This window comes from Carassius gibelio, chromosome B9 (assembly GCF_023724105.1).
Source record: "Carassius gibelio isolate Cgi1373 ecotype wild population from Czech Republic chromosome B9, carGib1.2-hapl.c, whole genome shotgun sequence".
Lineage (NCBI taxonomy): Eukaryota > Metazoa > Chordata > Actinopteri > Cypriniformes > Cyprinidae > Carassius > Carassius gibelio.
This window is the reverse complement of record NC_068404.1, coordinates 20,420,349-20,439,720: the sequence shown is the minus strand read 5'-3', so window position 1 is coordinate 20,439,720 and position 19,372 is coordinate 20,420,349. Positions and strand designations below refer to the sequence as shown.

At 37.4% G+C, this 19,372-nt stretch overlaps 1 protein-coding gene across 2 annotated transcripts; it reads left to right on the top strand.

Moving 5' to 3' along the window:
- The first annotated feature begins 305 nt into the window (after positions 1 to 305).
- LOC127965506 (amyloid-beta A4 protein-like) lies at positions 306 to 19,313 on the top strand. 2 transcript variants are annotated; one of them, XM_052566331.1, is made up of 17 exons: positions 306 to 538; positions 5,376 to 5,543; positions 6,572 to 6,701; positions 6,982 to 7,094; positions 8,329 to 8,519; positions 9,178 to 9,407; positions 9,611 to 9,781; positions 11,744 to 11,877; positions 13,264 to 13,338; positions 13,651 to 13,809; positions 13,982 to 14,110; positions 14,196 to 14,295; positions 15,015 to 15,218; positions 16,055 to 16,108; positions 16,195 to 16,265; positions 16,366 to 16,512; positions 17,559 to 19,313. In XM_052566331.1, exons 1-17 carry the CDS (start codon positions 476 to 478, stop codon positions 17,658 to 17,660), a joined length of 2,241 nt encoding a protein of 746 aa, XP_052422291.1. In that variant the 5' UTR covers positions 306 to 475; the 3' UTR covers positions 17,661 to 19,313. The 2 variants fall into 2 exon arrangements, with proteins under 2 accessions (XP_052422291.1, XP_052422292.1); XM_052566332.1 differs by lacking the exon at positions 9,611 to 9,781 and having other exon boundaries at positions 323 to 538.
- The last annotated feature ends 59 nt before the right edge of the window (positions 19,314 to 19,372 follow it).

The following is a 19,372-nucleotide window of genomic DNA, read 5'->3' as shown; positions in this document are numbered from 1 at the left end:
AATGTGGCCCCACTTTGACCTAATTTGAGAGATGTTATGATTGAAGCAACAAAAACGTAATAAAGTCATCCAGTGGTCATATGGCTTTGGCTATTTCTGTATAATTATTATATCTATAACTATTTTAAAAAAGTGGGTGACCCACTAAAATAATGCTAAATCGAACAGAGATTCAGGGCTTTGCATTTGTCTCCTGCTTTCTTGTTATTTATTCATTCCAGTGTTTTGATGTATCGGTTAAATTCTGCGGTTTCCTCACTGACCGCCTTCGATCTACAACTCCACTCTTGCACAGTCTCCAGACACAGACGTGTGGTCAGCTGACTCTCACTTGAGCAGCTGTGTGCAGTCGCGCATTCTCACAGAGCACAACAGCACAGACTACAGGGGAGCACGGAGCTGAGAATCAAACAGACAAACCCTGATCCGCTCAGGACGTTCATCCATCAGGACGTGCTACATCTGGGACACGGCCATGGGTATGGACCCTACGGTATTCCTGCTGTTAATGCTGACGACTCGGTCGCTCGCCATCGAGGTAAGAACAGTGATTGTGTAATGGAGAGGGAGCTTGATTCTCCTCCATACTTTAATGACGGCCTGGGATCGAAGGGGGGAAACGCAAAGCGAGAGCATGACACGGATGCAGACAGACATTTTGCGCGCTGCAGGATTGTCAGTGGCGTATTCCAGTAGGATCATGGTTCTTTCTAATGCAATGTTTTTTGTTTTTTGCCATGGTTGTTTGAAATCAATTAAAAAGTGTTGGGTGGAGTCTACTGGTGAAACAGGATCGCTCGGTTTACACAAATATTAGGCATAACATTACAGGCGAACTGCTAGCTTGAGAAAGTGATACATATTGTGGAAAGACTTGCATCATTCGGACATTTATTAACTCGTTTTTATATCTGGGAGTCATCTGCTCACCTTCATAAGAAAACATCTGATTCACATTTGAAGGACCTGCTGATAAAGAATTGCACGGTGGAAAATGCTGATTTGGCGTATTTATGTTGCTCTACCTGTTATGTTTGAACAAATAAATCATCAAAGATCAGAGGAACACGAACTCGTGTCATGCAGATCCGGCTGGTGAAATCATGTAAACAAAGTGACTGACAGCTCTTTGTCAAGGAGGCATGTATTAAAGAACGCAGTCCCTTGTCACTTGCGATATGTACAAAAATTAAAAAAACATAAACCATACTTCTGCTCTGCACGATTGCAGTGCTCCATCTTGGGAGAATAAATGCAGTGGCAGCAATCCGACGGCCCTTATTCGAGCATCAGAGGAAAACCATTCTCTGCGGCGCCTTTGCGCATCTAATATTCACATCAGATTGTTTTATGAAGGGATTTGTTTTTCGATGTGGGATGATTGTTAAAATGCGTAAATGCTGTGGGACTAGTTCATGGTGGGGAGATTTTTTTTAAGGAATATTGCAAAAAGATGATAGTTGACAGAAGCAAGATGGCGTCAGTGAACTGCGGCGTTTCAATTTTTTTAATCCAAACGGGGTAAAGGCAAAGATCTGCTCTGGGTGGATCTAACCTGTTTCTCGCGCTCTTAACAGACACGGTTTATGCGTTACATACACAGATTCTTTTTTATATTGGTACTTGCATGTTACATTTGCATGTTACATATTGACACCTGCTACTTTTAAACACGTAATAGAGATAAATATCTCTATTTGATATTGCATTTCCATAATATAGGCCAACACACATGTGGTGTTAGTGTTTTCTTATAATATGGCATATGCATATGTGATACCAATATCAGGGTGCAAATAAGAATCAGGGCGTTTAGGTGTGTCACCCCCCATATGGGAAAACATAACTGAGGAAGGAATATCTTCAAGTCTGTAAAATATAGGTCGAAATTAGAAACATTTCAACATTATTTTGTTTCAGTTACCATGAAAGGTCCAATGTCAATCTGTGTATTTTCTACATGGTATCAAACAGGCTCTCACAAAGAAAATGAATACTGTCGTGTTTTATGAAGTTACCTGATCTTTGCACATGATTCCCCTCTGGCTGTTTTGTGGGCAACCAATTTGTAACGTTATAAGAAGGTTCTTCGGTTTCATTTTTAGCAACCGTGAACTAATGTTCTAAGAACATTCTGGGGACCAAAAATCTGGGACACCGCAGAAGCTTTGTCTGCTCATATCGGTATTAGATAAAGTATAATTAAAACAAATAGGTACTATAATAGTTTTTCCGCATTATTGCTGATTAACATGTCAATACTATCACAACAACTCTATAAATCATATATGTGGGTCTTAGTCCATGTGTGGTAGCTTTGAAATCATCTGCTACTTAATTCCAACACATTGACTAAAATCATGTTACGGTAATTATACTGAAGGGATCATCAAAACTAAGTCAAAAAGTGTTGCTTAGTGTGCTAGGCAACCTCTGAGTTTCCTAAAAAAATGACCCCTTGTAAGTCACTATATAATTTGCACACTGACTGGTGCAAGAAATATGAAACAGCCCTAAGATTTTTTAATTAAAGGTGTCATTTGTATTTAGTGTGCCAAAACAAGCTTTGAGAGTTTGTGTTGTCACCTCTTTACTGGTCACCATAACCATGAACAAGCAGTTTGCCTGAAAGCTCCCTTGCTTAGTTTGCTCATAATTAGTAAATCTGTTTTCAGTCAGCCTCCATCTAAAAAAGGGCTTCCTTTGTTTGACTGGGAAATGTCAGTGGAACATGTAAACATGGTCGGTTTTAAATTATGCCTTTGAGTGCAAGTACAAAAGCCATCTTATTGATTTTGACAACCTTAAAGATGAAGCCAGATCTGAATGGCTCTTGAAAGCTGCACATTTAGTTTTGATAGATGCACTAATGTGGATCCTGAGCTGCTATGACAACCCGGCTGAGACACTATTTTGGGAGATTGATATTCGCAGATGATTAGCTTTCACGAATGGTCCAGCAGCTGTCAATATTAAAGCATTTCATATATATCACAAATTGACAGCAAAATGGTAATAATCCCATCTAAACAGCACATGTAAATCAATATATAGCTGATATACAGCTCATTGCAGAAGTTAAGACCATTTTGTGTCTAACAGATGGTTTTCCTAAAGAGCTATCTACTGTACTGCGGCCAGCTTAATTACAGTATTCTGTTTTAAATTGCCATACAGCAGTGGGATGCTTTATTGCACTGTAACCACCAATGCATTTGTTAAAAGGTTAAAAAGAAAAAAACATCCCTAGACAGAATCTATCTATCTACCTATCTATCTGTCTATCTATCTATCTATCTATCTATCTATCTATCTATCTATCTATCTATCTATCTATCTATCTATCTATCTATCTATCTATCTATCTATATATTTATCTATCTATCTATTTATCTATCAGTCTAATGAGACAGATGCATATTTTAGACAGCTGGCTGTAGCAGCACTTCCACTGTTTGTAATTCAGGACAAAAGGGGGAAAACACAACAGTCCCATAATTCCTCACACTCAGTTGAACAGACTGGGTGGGTCTGGTTGTTAGGAACCTTTGTGACACACTGGGTTGAGGCCAGGGCAAAGACATACAAAAGAGGACAGCCATTATTCTCTCTCTCTCTCTCTCTCTCTCTCTCTCTCTCTCTCTCTCTCTCTCTCTCACTCTCACTGACTTAGTTTATGAATTGAATGTCTTCGAAATACAGTGTTTTTCTTTAGTCTTCCACTAATTTTCAGCACCTCAAAAACTCTTTTACTCCAAACTTGTACTTCTCTCTCATATATTTATCTCGTTCTTTCTTATTTTTAGATATCTTCCTATCCACTTCAAGAGATTAGATTGTATTTAATTCTGAAGTGACGAGAGCTCTAGTGTTTTATCTTGTACATTATGTAACTAGCATCGTGGCTCTAAAACAGATTAATATTGGTTTACAAGAATTTGTCAGATTTTTTTTTTACCGGTTGAGTTGTTTCCCATTTTATATTGAGCTCTCGTCATGTGGTTTTATATTTTAGTCAGAAAGAATGAAATTAGTTTGATAATTCACTAGTAAAGCATTAATCTTCAGTATTCAAATAATGTGTGAGACCATATATATTCAACATTTTGTGATTCACTGGGGATATTGCTAAGTATGCAGAAAAACAAACTTTACTTAGTTATGGACAGCAGCCATATCACCCTGTAGCTCAAGACTGATCAGTAACTGGATAGGCGACCTCCTGGGGACACCAGGTGCTGCTGGAAGAGGTGTTAAGCCCCTTTCACACTGCACGTCGGACCCGGCATATTGCCGGAACATTGTCGGGTCGCCTTCTGTGTGAAAGCAACCACGTCCCGGGATTGATTCCCACATTGAACCTGGGTCGGGGACCTAGTAACATTGCCAGATTCAACCCGGGACGAGCGCTGTGTGAACTAAAGCCAGATCTAATGCCGTGTCGAAGTGATGACACGCTTTATCGCGCGACTCTTTTACCGGCTGTTTTGAAGGAAGATCAACGTTCGCGACGAAAAAATATTTGCAAACTTTAATGAAGCAGAGATCAGTTAGTTCCTCACTTTCCGCGCTAATGCAGAGATCGTTCGCTTGCTTCAGTGAAAGTATAACGTGCCTAATGTTTTCGACTCGTACATTACACTTCATGCCCTGATGTCACGTGTCGTTATGGGATCTTTACGGGTTGTGTGTGAAAGCACGCACATATGCCAGGTCATCACTGGCAGTGTGAAAGTGCAAAATCTAGCGACCGGGAACAATTGCTGGAACACTTTACCTGTGTATTTGCCGGAATGGCAGTGTGAAAGGGGCTTTAGTGAGGCCTCTGGTCTGTGTGGGTCCTAATGCCCAAGTATAGTCACAGGGACACTATATACTGTAAAAAATCACAGTCTTTCGGGTGAGATGTTAAAACGAGGGCCTGACCCTCTGTGGTCATTATAAATCCCAGAAAGACCTTTGAAAAAGAGTAGTTGTGTAACCCCGGCATCTTGGCCAAATTGCCCATTGCCCTCTGACCATCATGGCCTCTTAATCATCCCCATATTCTGATTGGCTTCATCACTCTGTCTCCTCTCTACCAATAAGCTGGTGTGTCGTCAAATCCTGAAAAATTTGTACAGTTCATCAAATGTATGATGAATATGATGTAATTTCTCTGTGTAAATCAGGTTGTAATTAGGACAGTCAGTCAATCAATTAATAAGTGTGATCTGATTACTTCAATGATAAGCTGATGAACCAATCAGGTTAATGGCAGTTGAACACTAATATCAATATTTGCTGAGAAAAGCCCCCCCGCACGAAGACAGCTTAAGATCATAGGTTTATGTGATAATGGCTCCTCATGTTGCCACTGATTGTGTTGTTGGCAGGTGCCATCGGATGACTCAGTGGGCTTGTTGGCGGAGCCCCAGGTGGCCATGTTTTGTGGGAAACTCAACATGCATATCAACATCCAGAGTGGCAAGTGGGAGCCGGATCCAACTGGCACCAAGAGCTGCATCGGCACCAAAGAGGGCATCCTTCAGTACTGCCAAGAGGTAATGAGAGAGAAAAGAGATTCTGCTGCAGTGTCTGTGTTACTTATCAAATGGCTACACAGATTGTAAAACATTATTGTAAAGTGACTACTTTAGTAATTAAAGTCAATTATATAATGACAATCACATTAATTGATAGCCAAGGGCCTTCCGAGTATTACATACTATAAGCACGTCAAATTCTATTATATGGTTGACTCATATGAGTTTTTTAATGGCTGATGATGTTATTTAGATAGCAATGTGGACGATAGCCAATGCAATGCCAATATACTCTGCCATTCAGAGGTTTGGGATCAGTAAGAATGTTTTTAATAAATCAATACTTCTATTCAGCTATGGTATGATCAAAAGTGACAATAAGTATCATTATTTTAGCTTTATTGAATTCAGTCAAATTACACATGCCTCCTGTTTACACATTCCTTGTCTTACTGTTCAAAGAGAAATCTACTGGCACAAAGTCTGAGGTTTGGGGTTGAAAACAGATTAAAAATGTGAAGAGAAACAAGTTATTTTAGGATTAATTGGAATTAATAGGGACCAACTGCTTATTCGCATTCCTATTATTAACATATTGGTTGTTTATTAGTACTTATAAAGCACATATTGTGCATGACCTGATTCTACACACCTAATCCTACCCAATTCTCAGATTTAACAACTACCATACTAACTATTAATAAGCAGCAAATTAGGAGATTATAGAGACAAAAGTCGTAGTTAATGGTTTTTTTTAAAGTGTGACTGAATTTATTAATGCAGACTGATGATGGGGGGAAAAGTATTTTTTTTAAATAGTTTTCAGCCACAAATTCTTATTTCAGCACATCACTATTATTTATATTTTCACATTCTGATATGTCTTCTGACTTTCCAATGAATAAAATCAATGGATCTTTTTCCCATCGTAAAACCTGTTTTGCTTGGAAATAGGTCAGATTATGAAAGTAAAATGGGTTGCCAGTGGCTTTTCTGTTTACTGTTCTGCATCGTCTGGTAATTGTACCCCGTCTCGACTCCCACAGGTATACCCAGAGCTCCAGATCACTAACGTAGTGGAGGCCAACCAGCCCGTCAGCATCCAGAACTGGTGCAAAATGGGTCGTCACCAGTGCCGCAGTCACACACACATTGTGGTCCCCTACCGCTGCCTGGGTACGTATGTGTGTTTACATAAAGCCTATCCTGCAACGTGACGCTTACATCAGAGTACTCCGCCACTCCTAGGGTATTAACCTGGATTTGTGGGACATTAAACTAATGCTTTTAACGTGGCTGTTGTGTGATTTTCCCATCATCCTTCTGCATCAGATAAGATGAGATTCATCAAAACACAACCTTTGCTCAGGATATTTTACCCTCCAACGTACATTTCAGAAGAAATCTATCTGAGCACCTGGTTAGCAAATGTTTGCTTTTTTTTTTTTTTTATTAGTCGGGGAGTTTGTCAGCGACGCCCTCCTCGTCCCAGATAAATGCAAGTTCCTGCACCAGGAGCGAATGGACATGTGCGAGAGTCACCTGCACTGGCACACAGTGGCCAAAGAGGTCAGAGGTCACACCACATGAGTTTTAAAGCCACACTGAGCTGTGATTTGTGCCAGAACAACACAGATCCAGCACCTACAGTATATTAGTGGATACCCAGCTTACATGCTTCTAAGACATTTATGCTATGACTTATGCTTAATATCAAGTGTTTTCTGTTTTTGTTAACCAGAAACACCTAAATATATAAATTTTATTTGCATGTTAAATAATGGTGCTGGCAGATTATGACTGAATTGGATGTATAAATAAATATGGAGTCAATATAACGCCTTATATATATATATGCAAAAAAACAAAAAGAAACTTGATTCGTAGACCTCTTAAATGATTGTAAGTTATAGTTTATGAAGTGAATTGCACTAATATAAACAAAGAACGCTTCTGTGCGCTGGCGTCCTCCACAAGTTAAGAGATTTTAAACAAACATTTGCAGTTAACCAAATGAAACAATACACATTTTAACGGTATAAAAGTGTGCACATTGAGATAAATGAACAGCAGATGTTCAATGTTACAATTTCTTTAACTTGAGCCAACGCTGCTAATACACATATACATTTGTTAATAAAGTTAATAAAACGAAAAAATTAATGTTTTAATGCTATAGAATAAAAAGAAACGATCCACTCGAAAGTTTCTGCTCATCATGACAGGACCTGGATCAGTGAGCTGTGTCTCGGTCCGATGATGTCACTTCCAGGAAGGCATGTTGTACACGCCCCCAGTCCCTTGACTCCGCCCCCACGTCAAAACAGTGCCACAAAGCAAGACGCGCAGAAAAGTGAAGCGCAAAGGGAAAATGGTATCGCAAGCTCAAACTAGACCGACACGCAAAATAAAAGCAGCGTTAATAAATTAATAGATATGACCATGGAAAATATGTATTGCAAAATCATTGATTTCGCGTTGTTTCATTTATGTTTTGCAATTCTTTATTTTTCTTTGCAAAAAGCTAATTTATTTTCCTCAATACTTTAATTTTCGTTTGCAAAACTTTATTTTCGTTTTTTTTGCGTATATATATATATATATATATATATATATATATATATATATATATATATATATATATATATATAAGGCTTTATATTGACTCCATATATATATATATATATATAATTCATCTCTAGCCACAAGAGCGTTTTACTTATAGCTGTATGATGACTCAGCATCTTAAACCTCTCTCGCTTTCGTTCTGTCTCGCTTGTTCCCTACGGCTGGCCCTCTGCAGTCCTGCGGTGATCGTTCCATGAATCTCCATGACTACGGCATGCTGCTGCCATGTGGTATCGACCGTTTCCGTGGAGTAGAGTTTGTGTGCTGCCCCATGGAGGAGCAGAAGGAGTTAGACAGCGAGGAGCAGGAGGAGGCCAACTCAGATGTGTGGTGGGGCGGCGCTGAGGCCGAGTATACTGACGGCAGGTACACAAACACAAGCAGTTCTTCAAAACTGCTTGAAGAGGAAAGAAAATACATTTCTAACAATGGATTATGTCAACATTTTGGACAGTATATTGAAATTGAAAATATATGAAAATTGCCAAAAATGTGAGGATATACAAGTAACCTATTTTAAATATATTGTAAAATCTATATTAGCAATATATTTTTGTCTATGAATGTATAATATAATAGAATAGAATATAATCAAAATAATATTTTGAAATATTTTTGCCATATGTGATATTTGTGCTTTAACTGAAGAACATTTAACAAAAATAATAATATATTTTAGAAATATATTTTAGAAATATATTTTTGGCTATTAATGTATAATATAATACAAATACTGTATATTTAATTAAATGAAATTGAATTAATATATCTAATTATTTTTGCCATATGTGATATTTGTGCTTTAACCATAGAACATTTAACCTGAACAGAGAAGTTCACTTGATTAGTGTCTAAGAAAAAAAAGTGTTCTTATATTTTTCACCTTCATATTTAATGTTTTTCATTTTTCACACTCCTATGAAGCTATTCATTTTCTGTTTTAAATTCTATTCTGAATCCCATATCTTCAGTGTGTAGTTTTAGAATGTACTTATCATCATCTTCATACATTTTTGCATCACAGCATACTGAGAGAACAGTCCCCGACCAAACCGGAGCCTGCTGTGAGAGAGGATGATGAGGAAGAGGAAGTCTGGGACAACGATGAAGATGGTGACGGTGAAGACGACGACGATGAGGAAGACGACGATGAAGACACAACTGATGAACAAGACACCAGTGAGCAGACCTCCAACATTGCAATGACAACCACCACCACTACCACAACAGAGTCTATAGAGGAGGTCGTGCGAGGTGAGATTTCTGTGTGCATGTATGTCCACATGTTGACATTATACATTGCGAACATTAGAACTATGAATACTAATGAGCTCATGTGGCATTTCAGGACATGAAGTTTGAACAGTCATTGTTTAGTTCCTTAAATCGGCAAAACTTGAGCAAAACCTTACATATGAACACTTAAACAAATCCACTGAGTGTCTCTTCCCAATCAGCGGTATGCTGGGCCCCTCCTCGGTCGGGGCCGTGCAATGACAAGCTATCCCGCTGGTATTTTGTGGCACAGACGGGCCGGTGCGCCCCCTTCATGTTTGGGGGCTGCGGGGGTAACCGCAATAACTTTGAATCTGAGGAGTACTGCATGGCTGTCTGCAGCAGCAGCGTGTGTAAGTCCAGACGTCTCCTGAGAGGAAGTCCATCTCTCCATTAATCAGCACATCGTCTCTTTCTCACTTTCCTCGCTTCATTCGTGCCAAAGTCACAAGCTCAGCAGATGGCTGGATGCTTTAGCTCGCATGGATTACAGGTCTCTGTGAGGTGACTGTATAGGCAGAGCATCTTCTTCTTTTAGTTCAACCTCCTGCTGTCTTTTCTGAGCACACTGAGCACTCCGACTTTTCTTTAACTCCATCTGTGTCTCCTAAATCTACAGAACCATGGTAAAAGAAAAATCACATTATTGTGATATACAAATCAGATTTAAAATAAGTTAAATCACTGGTTATAGGGCTGAGTGGTGTCCCAGACAGCAAGCAGTTTCGGCCCAGAGCTGGCCCACATTTGGCCCGCGTGGATTTCACATGGGCCAGATGCGGACGGGTTCTGGGCCGAAACTGCTTGCTGTCTGGGGTGAAACTAGTTAGTGTTTTCTTACTGTTATGACTTTTTTGACAAGTGTTAAGTAATGGGGAGCTGTCTGGGCACTGATGTTGGATTTATTAAACTTAAAAAATGATGTGGTACATGTATAAAACTGTGCTAAAAACAATTTAACATAAACAGTTACCAAAAGTGAGTTGTCCAAAACTTTAGAAGTGTACGTTGGATAATTTTTGACTTTTTTTAATAGTTCTACAATGTTCTGGATGCTCCAGAAAAAAACAAGAATGTTACAGAAACTACTAGAATGTTGCCATCCATGCAAAAGCAGAATATCTTAAAAAAATTAGATGGATAGATATGATCTTGTAACTTCTAGATTTTTTTTTTATCTAGATGAAAATGCTCTCAATACTTTAGTCAGAGTGGTTTTTGAGGTGTCAGCCTCCTGAGGTTTCGAGTAGATTCTTAGAAATTTGATAGCGTGAATGTTTGTTTGTGCTTTTGTCTGTTTTGAGAACACCTGCATCTCAGTGAGTGAATTTCTTAACCTGCTGAGCACTGCGTTTCTGTACGTCCCTCCCCCAGTTCTCTCTCTCGGTTTGCGTTTATCTCTGTGTGAGGGCCAGTGTTGGAGCTGTAGTCGGCCTCTGGTCAGACCGGTCTGTGGCAGCGCTTCAGTGGGTGGTTTCCGCTCGGTTAAGCACAATGCTGGACTCAGTGGGAAAGTGACAGCGGAGCAGCCCTCACCCTGACAGGGCATATTCCTCGCAGTCGGTCTGGCTGTTCCCACATGCTCGCTGTCAGAAAGTGTCACAGCAGCTTCAGAGGAACACCCACATGAAATACAGCTCTCACACGCTCCACACACACACACACACACAGCGGCACGAAAAAGTATTTGGACACTCATGCTACACTTAAAATTGGCATCTCATTATGAAATATCAAACCACCTTGCATTTAAAAAAGAAAAGAGAAAGAAATTCACAGGCCTAAACAGTTTACAAAAAGACATTTGTCAGGTTTAAAATAGTAAATAGTTCAAATGAAGACATTTTACTTTTACTGGAACATATCTGAATGTCTTTATAAAATTAAAACTTACTTTTTGAATACTTTTAAATTACTAATTATTTATTGATGCACATTCTCATAAACTCTGTTATTAAGTATGTTTTCTACTAAATGCAGTCATATTCATACATTATTAAGTTTCTTTTGAGTGTCAAGACACTTTTTGGGGCCGCTGTATGTACACAGATGTACCATACTGGATGATTTTCCAGCATGAAAGCTCTTTTAACTCTCTGAGCGCCCCTAAAATATGCAATATAGCAACCTTTGGCAAAAGCAATCTCACATAAATGTTTCTGTCTATGCTAACCGATTTTAACCTGCACCTGAACTGGCTGTTCTTTCCCAGGAGTCTTTGCTCTTTTTGCCGTAAGGAAGATTCTCTGGCTCATATATATCTGGGGTTTTTGTTTTTTTGGTTTTCACTGAACAAGGCATCTCACTTTCTCTAGTGCCAACCATGGCCCCGAGCCCTGCTGATGCTGTGGATCGTTACCTGGAAGCTCCAGGAGATATGAATGAGCACACCCGCTTCCAGAAGGCAAAGGAGAGCCTGGAGGCCAAACACAGAGAAAAAATGTCAGAGGTGGGAACCTGAGTAGAGTGATACATTTACAGTGAGGCAGCATTCTTTTACAAAAACAGGGTGGTGGTAGTAGGGCTGGACAATAGCGCAAAGAACATTTGATAGGATTTCGATACGTAGGATTTAACAAGTATGTTTATGTATATGAGTGAGTTTCAATGTTAATTTGTTTTAAATCATAGGAGCCATCATTTCATCCCAAAGTTGTAGATTTAAAAAGTTTATTGCAGGAAATTACAAAGTTTAGGTAAAATAATCAATGCTAGTTTTCCACACCATTTTCCACTAAATGAACAAGAGAACAGACTATATTTAATAATTTTTATTTATATGCACAACAGTTTTTAGTAGGGATGCACTGGTTGACCATACTGGAGAGCATACTGTACCTGTCCGTGCCCTGCACAAACGTAGACAGTGAAGGGATGTTCAGCTTAACTTCTCACATATTGGATGAGAAACATACATATATATATATATATATATATATATATATATATATATATATATATATATATATATATATATATATATATATATATATATATATATATATATATATATATAAGCAGTATATATATATATATATATATATATATATATATATATATATATATAAGCAGTAATTGATATCATAAAATAATGAATATGTTTTTGATTTGAAGGTCAGAAGCTATAGCTTACATGAAAAAAAAATTACAAACATGGCACTTGTAAATTAAATAATTTTATATATAATGATTTATTCATTAATGCAATGTTTTTTTAAACAAATCATGAACTCATAAAATCATAAAAACAATTGGGGTGGGGTGATACAGCAATTGATGTATAGTTTATTTATAATTATTTTCAAAGCTTCAGTGTACTGTCAAAAAAAACTTAATCATTGTTTATTTAATTCTAACAAATAAGTTCCTAATAAAAAAAAAAAAACTTTACTTATGATTTCTGCACAGCAGAGACTTGGTGTTGTTTCCAAACAAAAGAAATATCAGCATTGGCCAAAACGAGTTTAAATAAAATCAGCATATCGGATATCGGCAAAAATCCAATATTGTGCATCCATAGTGGGAATGTGTAATTAAATATACACATTCAAAGCAGAGTATTTGTAATTCCATTGCTTGAAAAAAAAAGTTAAATATTGTATTTCACAAAAAGGTGTTAAAATAGTATTAATAGTAAATTTATATTTGGTTAGGAGCTAATATTTATTTATTTATTTAATAGTATTTACATTATTATTTTATATTATACAGGTGCATCTCAATACATTAGAATGTTGGGATAAAAGCATGTCAATGTGTATTAACATTGAACATGTCAAAAAACATGTTTTTTGTTAATAAGTGTTCAGAATTCATGTCTCTTATCTCTGTTCAGGTGATGAGAGAATGGGAGGAGGCAGAGAGACAGGTGAAGAATCTTCCTCGTGCTGAAAAGAAGACCATAATTCAGGTAGCCTCTCAGCTCTTAGTAATTGTGAATGGGATATGTTGGCTGATGATTCATAAGCAGTGAACGGTGGAAAGTGAACAATATAAATTGTTCATATAATGTAGTGATTTGTTCATCTGTTATATAAAGCACTTACCGGGGGTTACGGTTCAAATGCATTTAGATTTAGCAGTTACAGGATACATTAGTATCCTGTATACATTAGTACATTAGAAGTGGAGAGTGGATTTTCAAAGGGATTGAAAGGCTCGTGGTTTTTTATACGTCAGGATTAAATGGCTGCTGGCTTTGTGTTCATTCATGTTTCTATAGCGGTTCCAGGAGAAGGTGGAGGCGCTGGAGAAGGAAGCAGCTGGGGAGAGACAGCAGCTGGTAGAAACACACATGGCTCGAGTGGAAGCTCTGCTGAACGACCGTCGCCGTCAGGCTCTGGAAAGCTACCTTAGCGCCCTGCAATCTGATCAGCCTCGGGTATTCACACACATCCATAGTCCTGAACTACAAACAAACTGGCATATGTTCCACAAATATGTTAACAGTAGAAATCTGTTTCAATGTCCGCTAATCTAATATCTGTGTTATGGATAAATGGCAAGCGCTAACCAAGAAAAACCTGTTTTGTCCTGTGTCCCGTCTCGGACAGCCTCGACAGGTCCTCAATCTGTTGAAGACGTACATACGAGCGGAGCAGAAGGACAGGCAGCACACTCTCAAACACTTTGAGCATGAGCGAGAGGTGGATCCCAAGAAGGCGTCTCAGATTCGGCCCTTTGTAAGATTGTCAAGCTGTTCTTTCCTACTTTAGACATCAAATGTGCAGACTCTTTAGACTTCAGTTTGACCGCTTGTGCCCATAGGTGATGACCCGCCTGCGTGGGATTGAAGAACGCATGAACCAATCCCTGGGGTACCTCTACAAGGTGCCTCAAGTGGCTAATGAAATACAGGAGCAAGTGGGTAAGTGTGAGGTGCTTTGTTTAGTGCTAAATCCACTTCCATATGATTTGGGGAACATGTTTTCAAACTGGGTTCTGCTCTTTTATGAGAATAAAAAAAAAAAAAAGAATCATTCAAGTCTCTTATGCTCACTAAGGCTGCATTTATTTATTCCAAAACACAAAACAAAAAATACAGAATTACAATTTAATATGTTATAATTATATTATAAAATCGAGTTATTACTGTGATGGCAGAGCTTAATTTTTAGCAACCAGCAGTCAGTGTCACATGATCCTTAAACATACTGTATGTGACCCTGGACCTCAAAACCAGTCTTAAGTGTCAATTTCTCGAAATTGTGATTTATACATATTCTGAAAGCTGGATAAATAAGCTTTCCATTGATGTACAGTTTTTTAGGGTCGTACAATATTTGGGCGAGATACAACTATTTGAAAATCTGGAATCTGAGGGTGCAAAAATATTTAAAGCCTTTAAAGTTGTCCAAATGAAGTCTTTAGCAATGCATATTACTAATAAAAAATGAAGTTTTTTACTTAATATACTAATGATTTTTGTCATAAAAGAATAATCGATAAGTATGACCCATACAAAGTTTTTTTTGTCTGTTGCTAAAAAAAAATACGCTAGCAATTTAAGGTTTTGTGGTCCAGGGGCACATATTTAATCTTTTCTAATCTGCCATTACAAAAACCTCTCATTCGTTCTGTCTCCAGCTTTGCTGATTCAGCGTGACCAGGCTGAAGTCACCCAACAGTTGTCGTCTCTCCAGAGTAAGATGAGAGTTAGCTATGGGAACGACGCCCTGATGCCCGACCTGCCTGACAGCACCACCTCCCTGGACACCCTGCCACCGGAGCAGGACGGCCTGGGCTTCATCCACCCCGAAAGCTTCAACCAGGCCAACACTGACAACCATGGTAAACATTTACACACTGAATGCTGCAACTGAACAGCCAACCTTTTCATGATCACCATAAACAGATATAGAGTAAACAGTTATATACTGTACAACTATTCTCTGCTGTTCAAAATTCAGTCCCATTCAGATTTTTATTTTATTAAATAATCATCAAAAGTGACAAGTAAAGACTTTTATATTGTTTCAAAAGATTTCTGTTTAAAAAAAATACTGTTCTTTTGGACTTTCTAGTCATCAATAGAATTATTTAAAAAAAATAGCACAAAGATTTCCAACAGTGACAATAATTATAAATATTTATTGAGCACCAAATCAGCATGTCATGTGTTTCATCATGTGACACTGAAGACTAGATTAATGGCTGCTGAAAATTCAGCTTTGCCTGCACAGGAATCAATTAGATTGTAAAATAGATTCAAATTAGTGCTGAATATAAGAATATAAATGTATATGCATGTAAATATTTTCAAAATATATATACTGTATGTGTGTGTGTTTACATATACACAGTACACACACATTATGTAAACAATAACTTTTATTTTGGATGTGATTAATTGCTATTAATCATTTGACAGCACTAATTAGAAATAGCTATCAGGTTTTTTTATATTGGAATATTTATATTGTAATATCATTTTTTTTTTTTTTTTTTTTTTTTTTTTTTTTTTGCTGTGTAACTGTTTTTACAATATAGTTCTGAACAAATACATGAAGTCATGCTGAGCATAAGATATAAAATCTTACCAACCACAAATTTTTGAACAGTAGTGGAAATAATATAGAAACATTACATTTAGAAGAGACTGCAGCATTTTATTTTATTTCTTTCAGTTGAACCCGTAGATGCCCGTCCAATTCCAGACAGGGGTCTGCCCACGAGACCCGGTAAGTGTATACAAGTTATTTTCACCCATTGCTTTGTTTAATATCATGTATCTAATGATTCTGTTTATATGTGTGGTTGTTTTTAGAGATTCCAAAGGTTCGGCTGGACACTGAGGAAAGGCACAACGCTGGTTATGATGTTCGTGACAAGAGACTGGTACAACAGTTTATGCAGATATTTAGCTAAAAATATATAGAAATAAAATCTATGTATCTATTATGTAATAAAAGTAATTGATGTGTTTGTGTTGAATCAGATGTTCCTTGCAGAAGACATGGGCTCTAATAAGGGGGCGATCATTGGGCTGATGGTGGGTGGAGTTGTCATCGCTACAGTGATTGTAATCACTCTTGTTATGCTAAGGAAGAAGCAGTACACTTCCATTCACCACGGAGTTATTGAGGTGAGACACAGCATATTATAAACATATGAAGTCTTCAGATGCAAAAACATAAGGCACTCAACAACTGACTAATCACCTTTTCTTTGCCATTAATGTGAAATTACTTAATCAAAACATAGCTGCCTGATAAAAATGTTCATTTATAAGAAAAGGTCTCAGACAGACTTTTTAGCATATGAAGTCTTCACATCTTTCCATAGCCATGGGAGTAATATAAGATATTACGGGTTTATTATATTAAAAATATTCAAAGAAATATCCGCTGCCAGCTCTAAAATATTTCATCAGCAAGAAATGGCTCTTTCTGAGTGCTGCGGTTTGAAAATGAATAAAAAATCTTTACCCATATGGAAAAAATATTTTTTTTCTAAATGTATTTCAGAATATACAAAAACATATTTTAATGTCAATATATTCTCTACCAATGTATTTTTGTCCGTGTTAAATATATAAATGTATTTTTTAAATTATAGTAGGTTATTCCATCTGCTTAAATGTAGGCTACTCTAGGATTGAAAATGTAATTTCAGAAAAGGTTTTTAATTGATCTTCTAATTACTACATATATAGAGGATATATTTAAAATAGATTTTGGCCAAATATATATATATATATATATATTAATTTCTCACATGTGTATCTACTAATCATGACAGTCTGGAAAAAAGGTAATGGAAATTCATCAATCTAAAGGCATAAAACTATTAAAAATTAAAAATTTCACTTATTGAAATAAAGCTGAAATAAAATACAGTTATTACATTTCAGTTAGTTAGGCAACATTTCTAGTTCTCATTTAAGTTTAAATAATACAATTATTTAATATAAACCCAAAATACATTTAAAAAAAAACAATTAAAAAAATGTAAAATGATTATAACAATAAAAAGCATGTCAAATTACTGAAACTTAAACATTAAAAAAAAAAATCTAAATCTGAAATATAAAATAAAAGGGTCAGATTAGTTCTAAATAAAGACTGCTGGGAATCTTTGTCTAGGTCTGCACAAACACTTTTAATGACAACCTATTGTTTTCTGTGTCAGGTGGATGCAGCGGTGACCCCTGAGGAACGTCATCTCACTAAGATGCAGCAGAACGGCTATGAGAACCCCACCTACAAGTTCTTCGAGCAGATGCAGAACTAAAGAACCACTTCAGATCCCCACACTCCCCATCACCACCATCACCCACTGCATCAGGACAGAGAATCCCTCATACACACTGTCACACACTCAGCTCTGTCACCATGGACACGAGAGTGGCTTCCATCACCTGACCATTTCATCCAATCGAACGAGTGCTCACTCAGTTTGCACAGAAGAGTGATGAGTCATTGCCGCCCATCCAGCCATCTGTCAGTACGACGGTCCATCTGTGTGCTCACATGCCTGTCCATCACAGCACTGTGCGGTGAATGAGCCGTTCTCTTTGCCCGTGCTTTCCTTACCCATGATCCTCTAAACCATCTAGTTTTTTTCCCCCTCTCTCTTTACCATTTTTGTTCCCCTCCAGAACTTCAAGCACTTACATCTCCTCCTCTTTTGTTTGCACGTTTCCTTCCTTTTTCCTGGGCTCTCAGATAATGTGGTTTGGCTACATGAGGCTCTGACCGCAAACAACCAGATGCCGAATAATGTACTCATTGTTAAACTTTTCATTCAGGTTTTTTTTTTTTTCAGAAAAACAATATGTATAAAAAAATCCATACATAAAAAAAATTTAAAAACCAAACAAAAAAAAAACTTTACAGAGATAAGAAATGAATGTTTTTATTTTGTGTGTAATATGTATTGAATTAAGGCAGAAATTAGCTGTATCTATATAGTGCATGGCAATTTTAAAAGAGAGACGGTTTCTGGATCTTTGACCTCTCTCTTATGTAGAGATTTTAGCTGGATTGTACATTTTATTGTCTTCTTGTGATCACATTTTAAATAAGTGAAAAAAAATCTGCTTGGCTACATCGTCACAAGGAGATGCTTTAATCTAAGTGTGCTTTTTCTTTCTTTTGGACCATGCCACGCACACTTAATGGTTGCATGGGGCTGGAAAAAGATGTATGTATTGTATTATGATGTGTAATATTAGCCCACGTTTTGGTTTGTTAACATTCTACGCACGGTCCAGGCTCTTTTTGCCTCATGAAGTTTTATTCCATGTCGGGATTGGTATGGGACCGGGAATAGGGGAAGGGAGGTATGGTGTGGTGGTGGGATTTTTCTTCAGGAATAACCACCATTTTTGGATTGTGTGATTTTTGTTTGCATTTTCCCCATTTTGTATTCCCCCCAGTGTCTGTGATATTCACGAACACATTTTGGGACATAAACACCTCACCTTCTCCAACTCTTTTATTGTTTCACTTTAGTATCTCATAGCACCTTACAGGCCAGAGCAGGTAGGAAGGAACGGGTAGATATGAAATGTTAATGTAACGCAGTCTTTTGAAATGACCTCTCAAGAGTTATTTTAAAAGTACCTCAACGTTGAAGGAAATTGTGAATTGTTGTAAAATACATTGTATGAGACACACAGCCATTAAACGAGTCAAACATTGTGCAGTTTATGTCACAGTGCACACTGCTCATTACGTTCCTGTATAGAATTACCTTAGCTCTAAAATCTGGTGTTGTGCTGATTAGTGGATACTCTGAGGTGAGTGTCTGTGGTCAGTAGGAAACGAAGAAAGCTCTTTCTGTGACTTTTTCCTTCAGTATCTATTCAAACCATTGGCTTAGAAGGGGGAAAGCTTTCTACAACACTGTAACCCATGAATAAAGTTTTGAATGTACATACAAGCTCCTTGTGGTGTGTTGCTTGCTGCACAAAACAAGATTGAAACAAAGGGTGTGTTTGA

What these genes read in the sequence shown, in the direction of transcription:
- LOC127965506 (XM_052566331.1), top strand. Translation starts at nt 476, where the DNA reads ATGGGTATGGACCCTACGGTATTCCTGCTGTTAATGCTGACGACTCGG. An exon ending in TATAGAGGAGGTCGTGCGAG is followed by an intron (nt 9,408 to 9,610) that starts GTGAGATTTCTG and finishes CTTCCCAATCAG; the next exon opens with CGGTATGCTGGGCCCCTCCT. An exon ending in AAAAGAAGACCATAATTCAG is followed by an intron (nt 13,339 to 13,650) that starts GTAGCCTCTCAG and finishes ATGTTTCTATAG; the next exon opens with CGGTTCCAGGAGAAGGTGGA.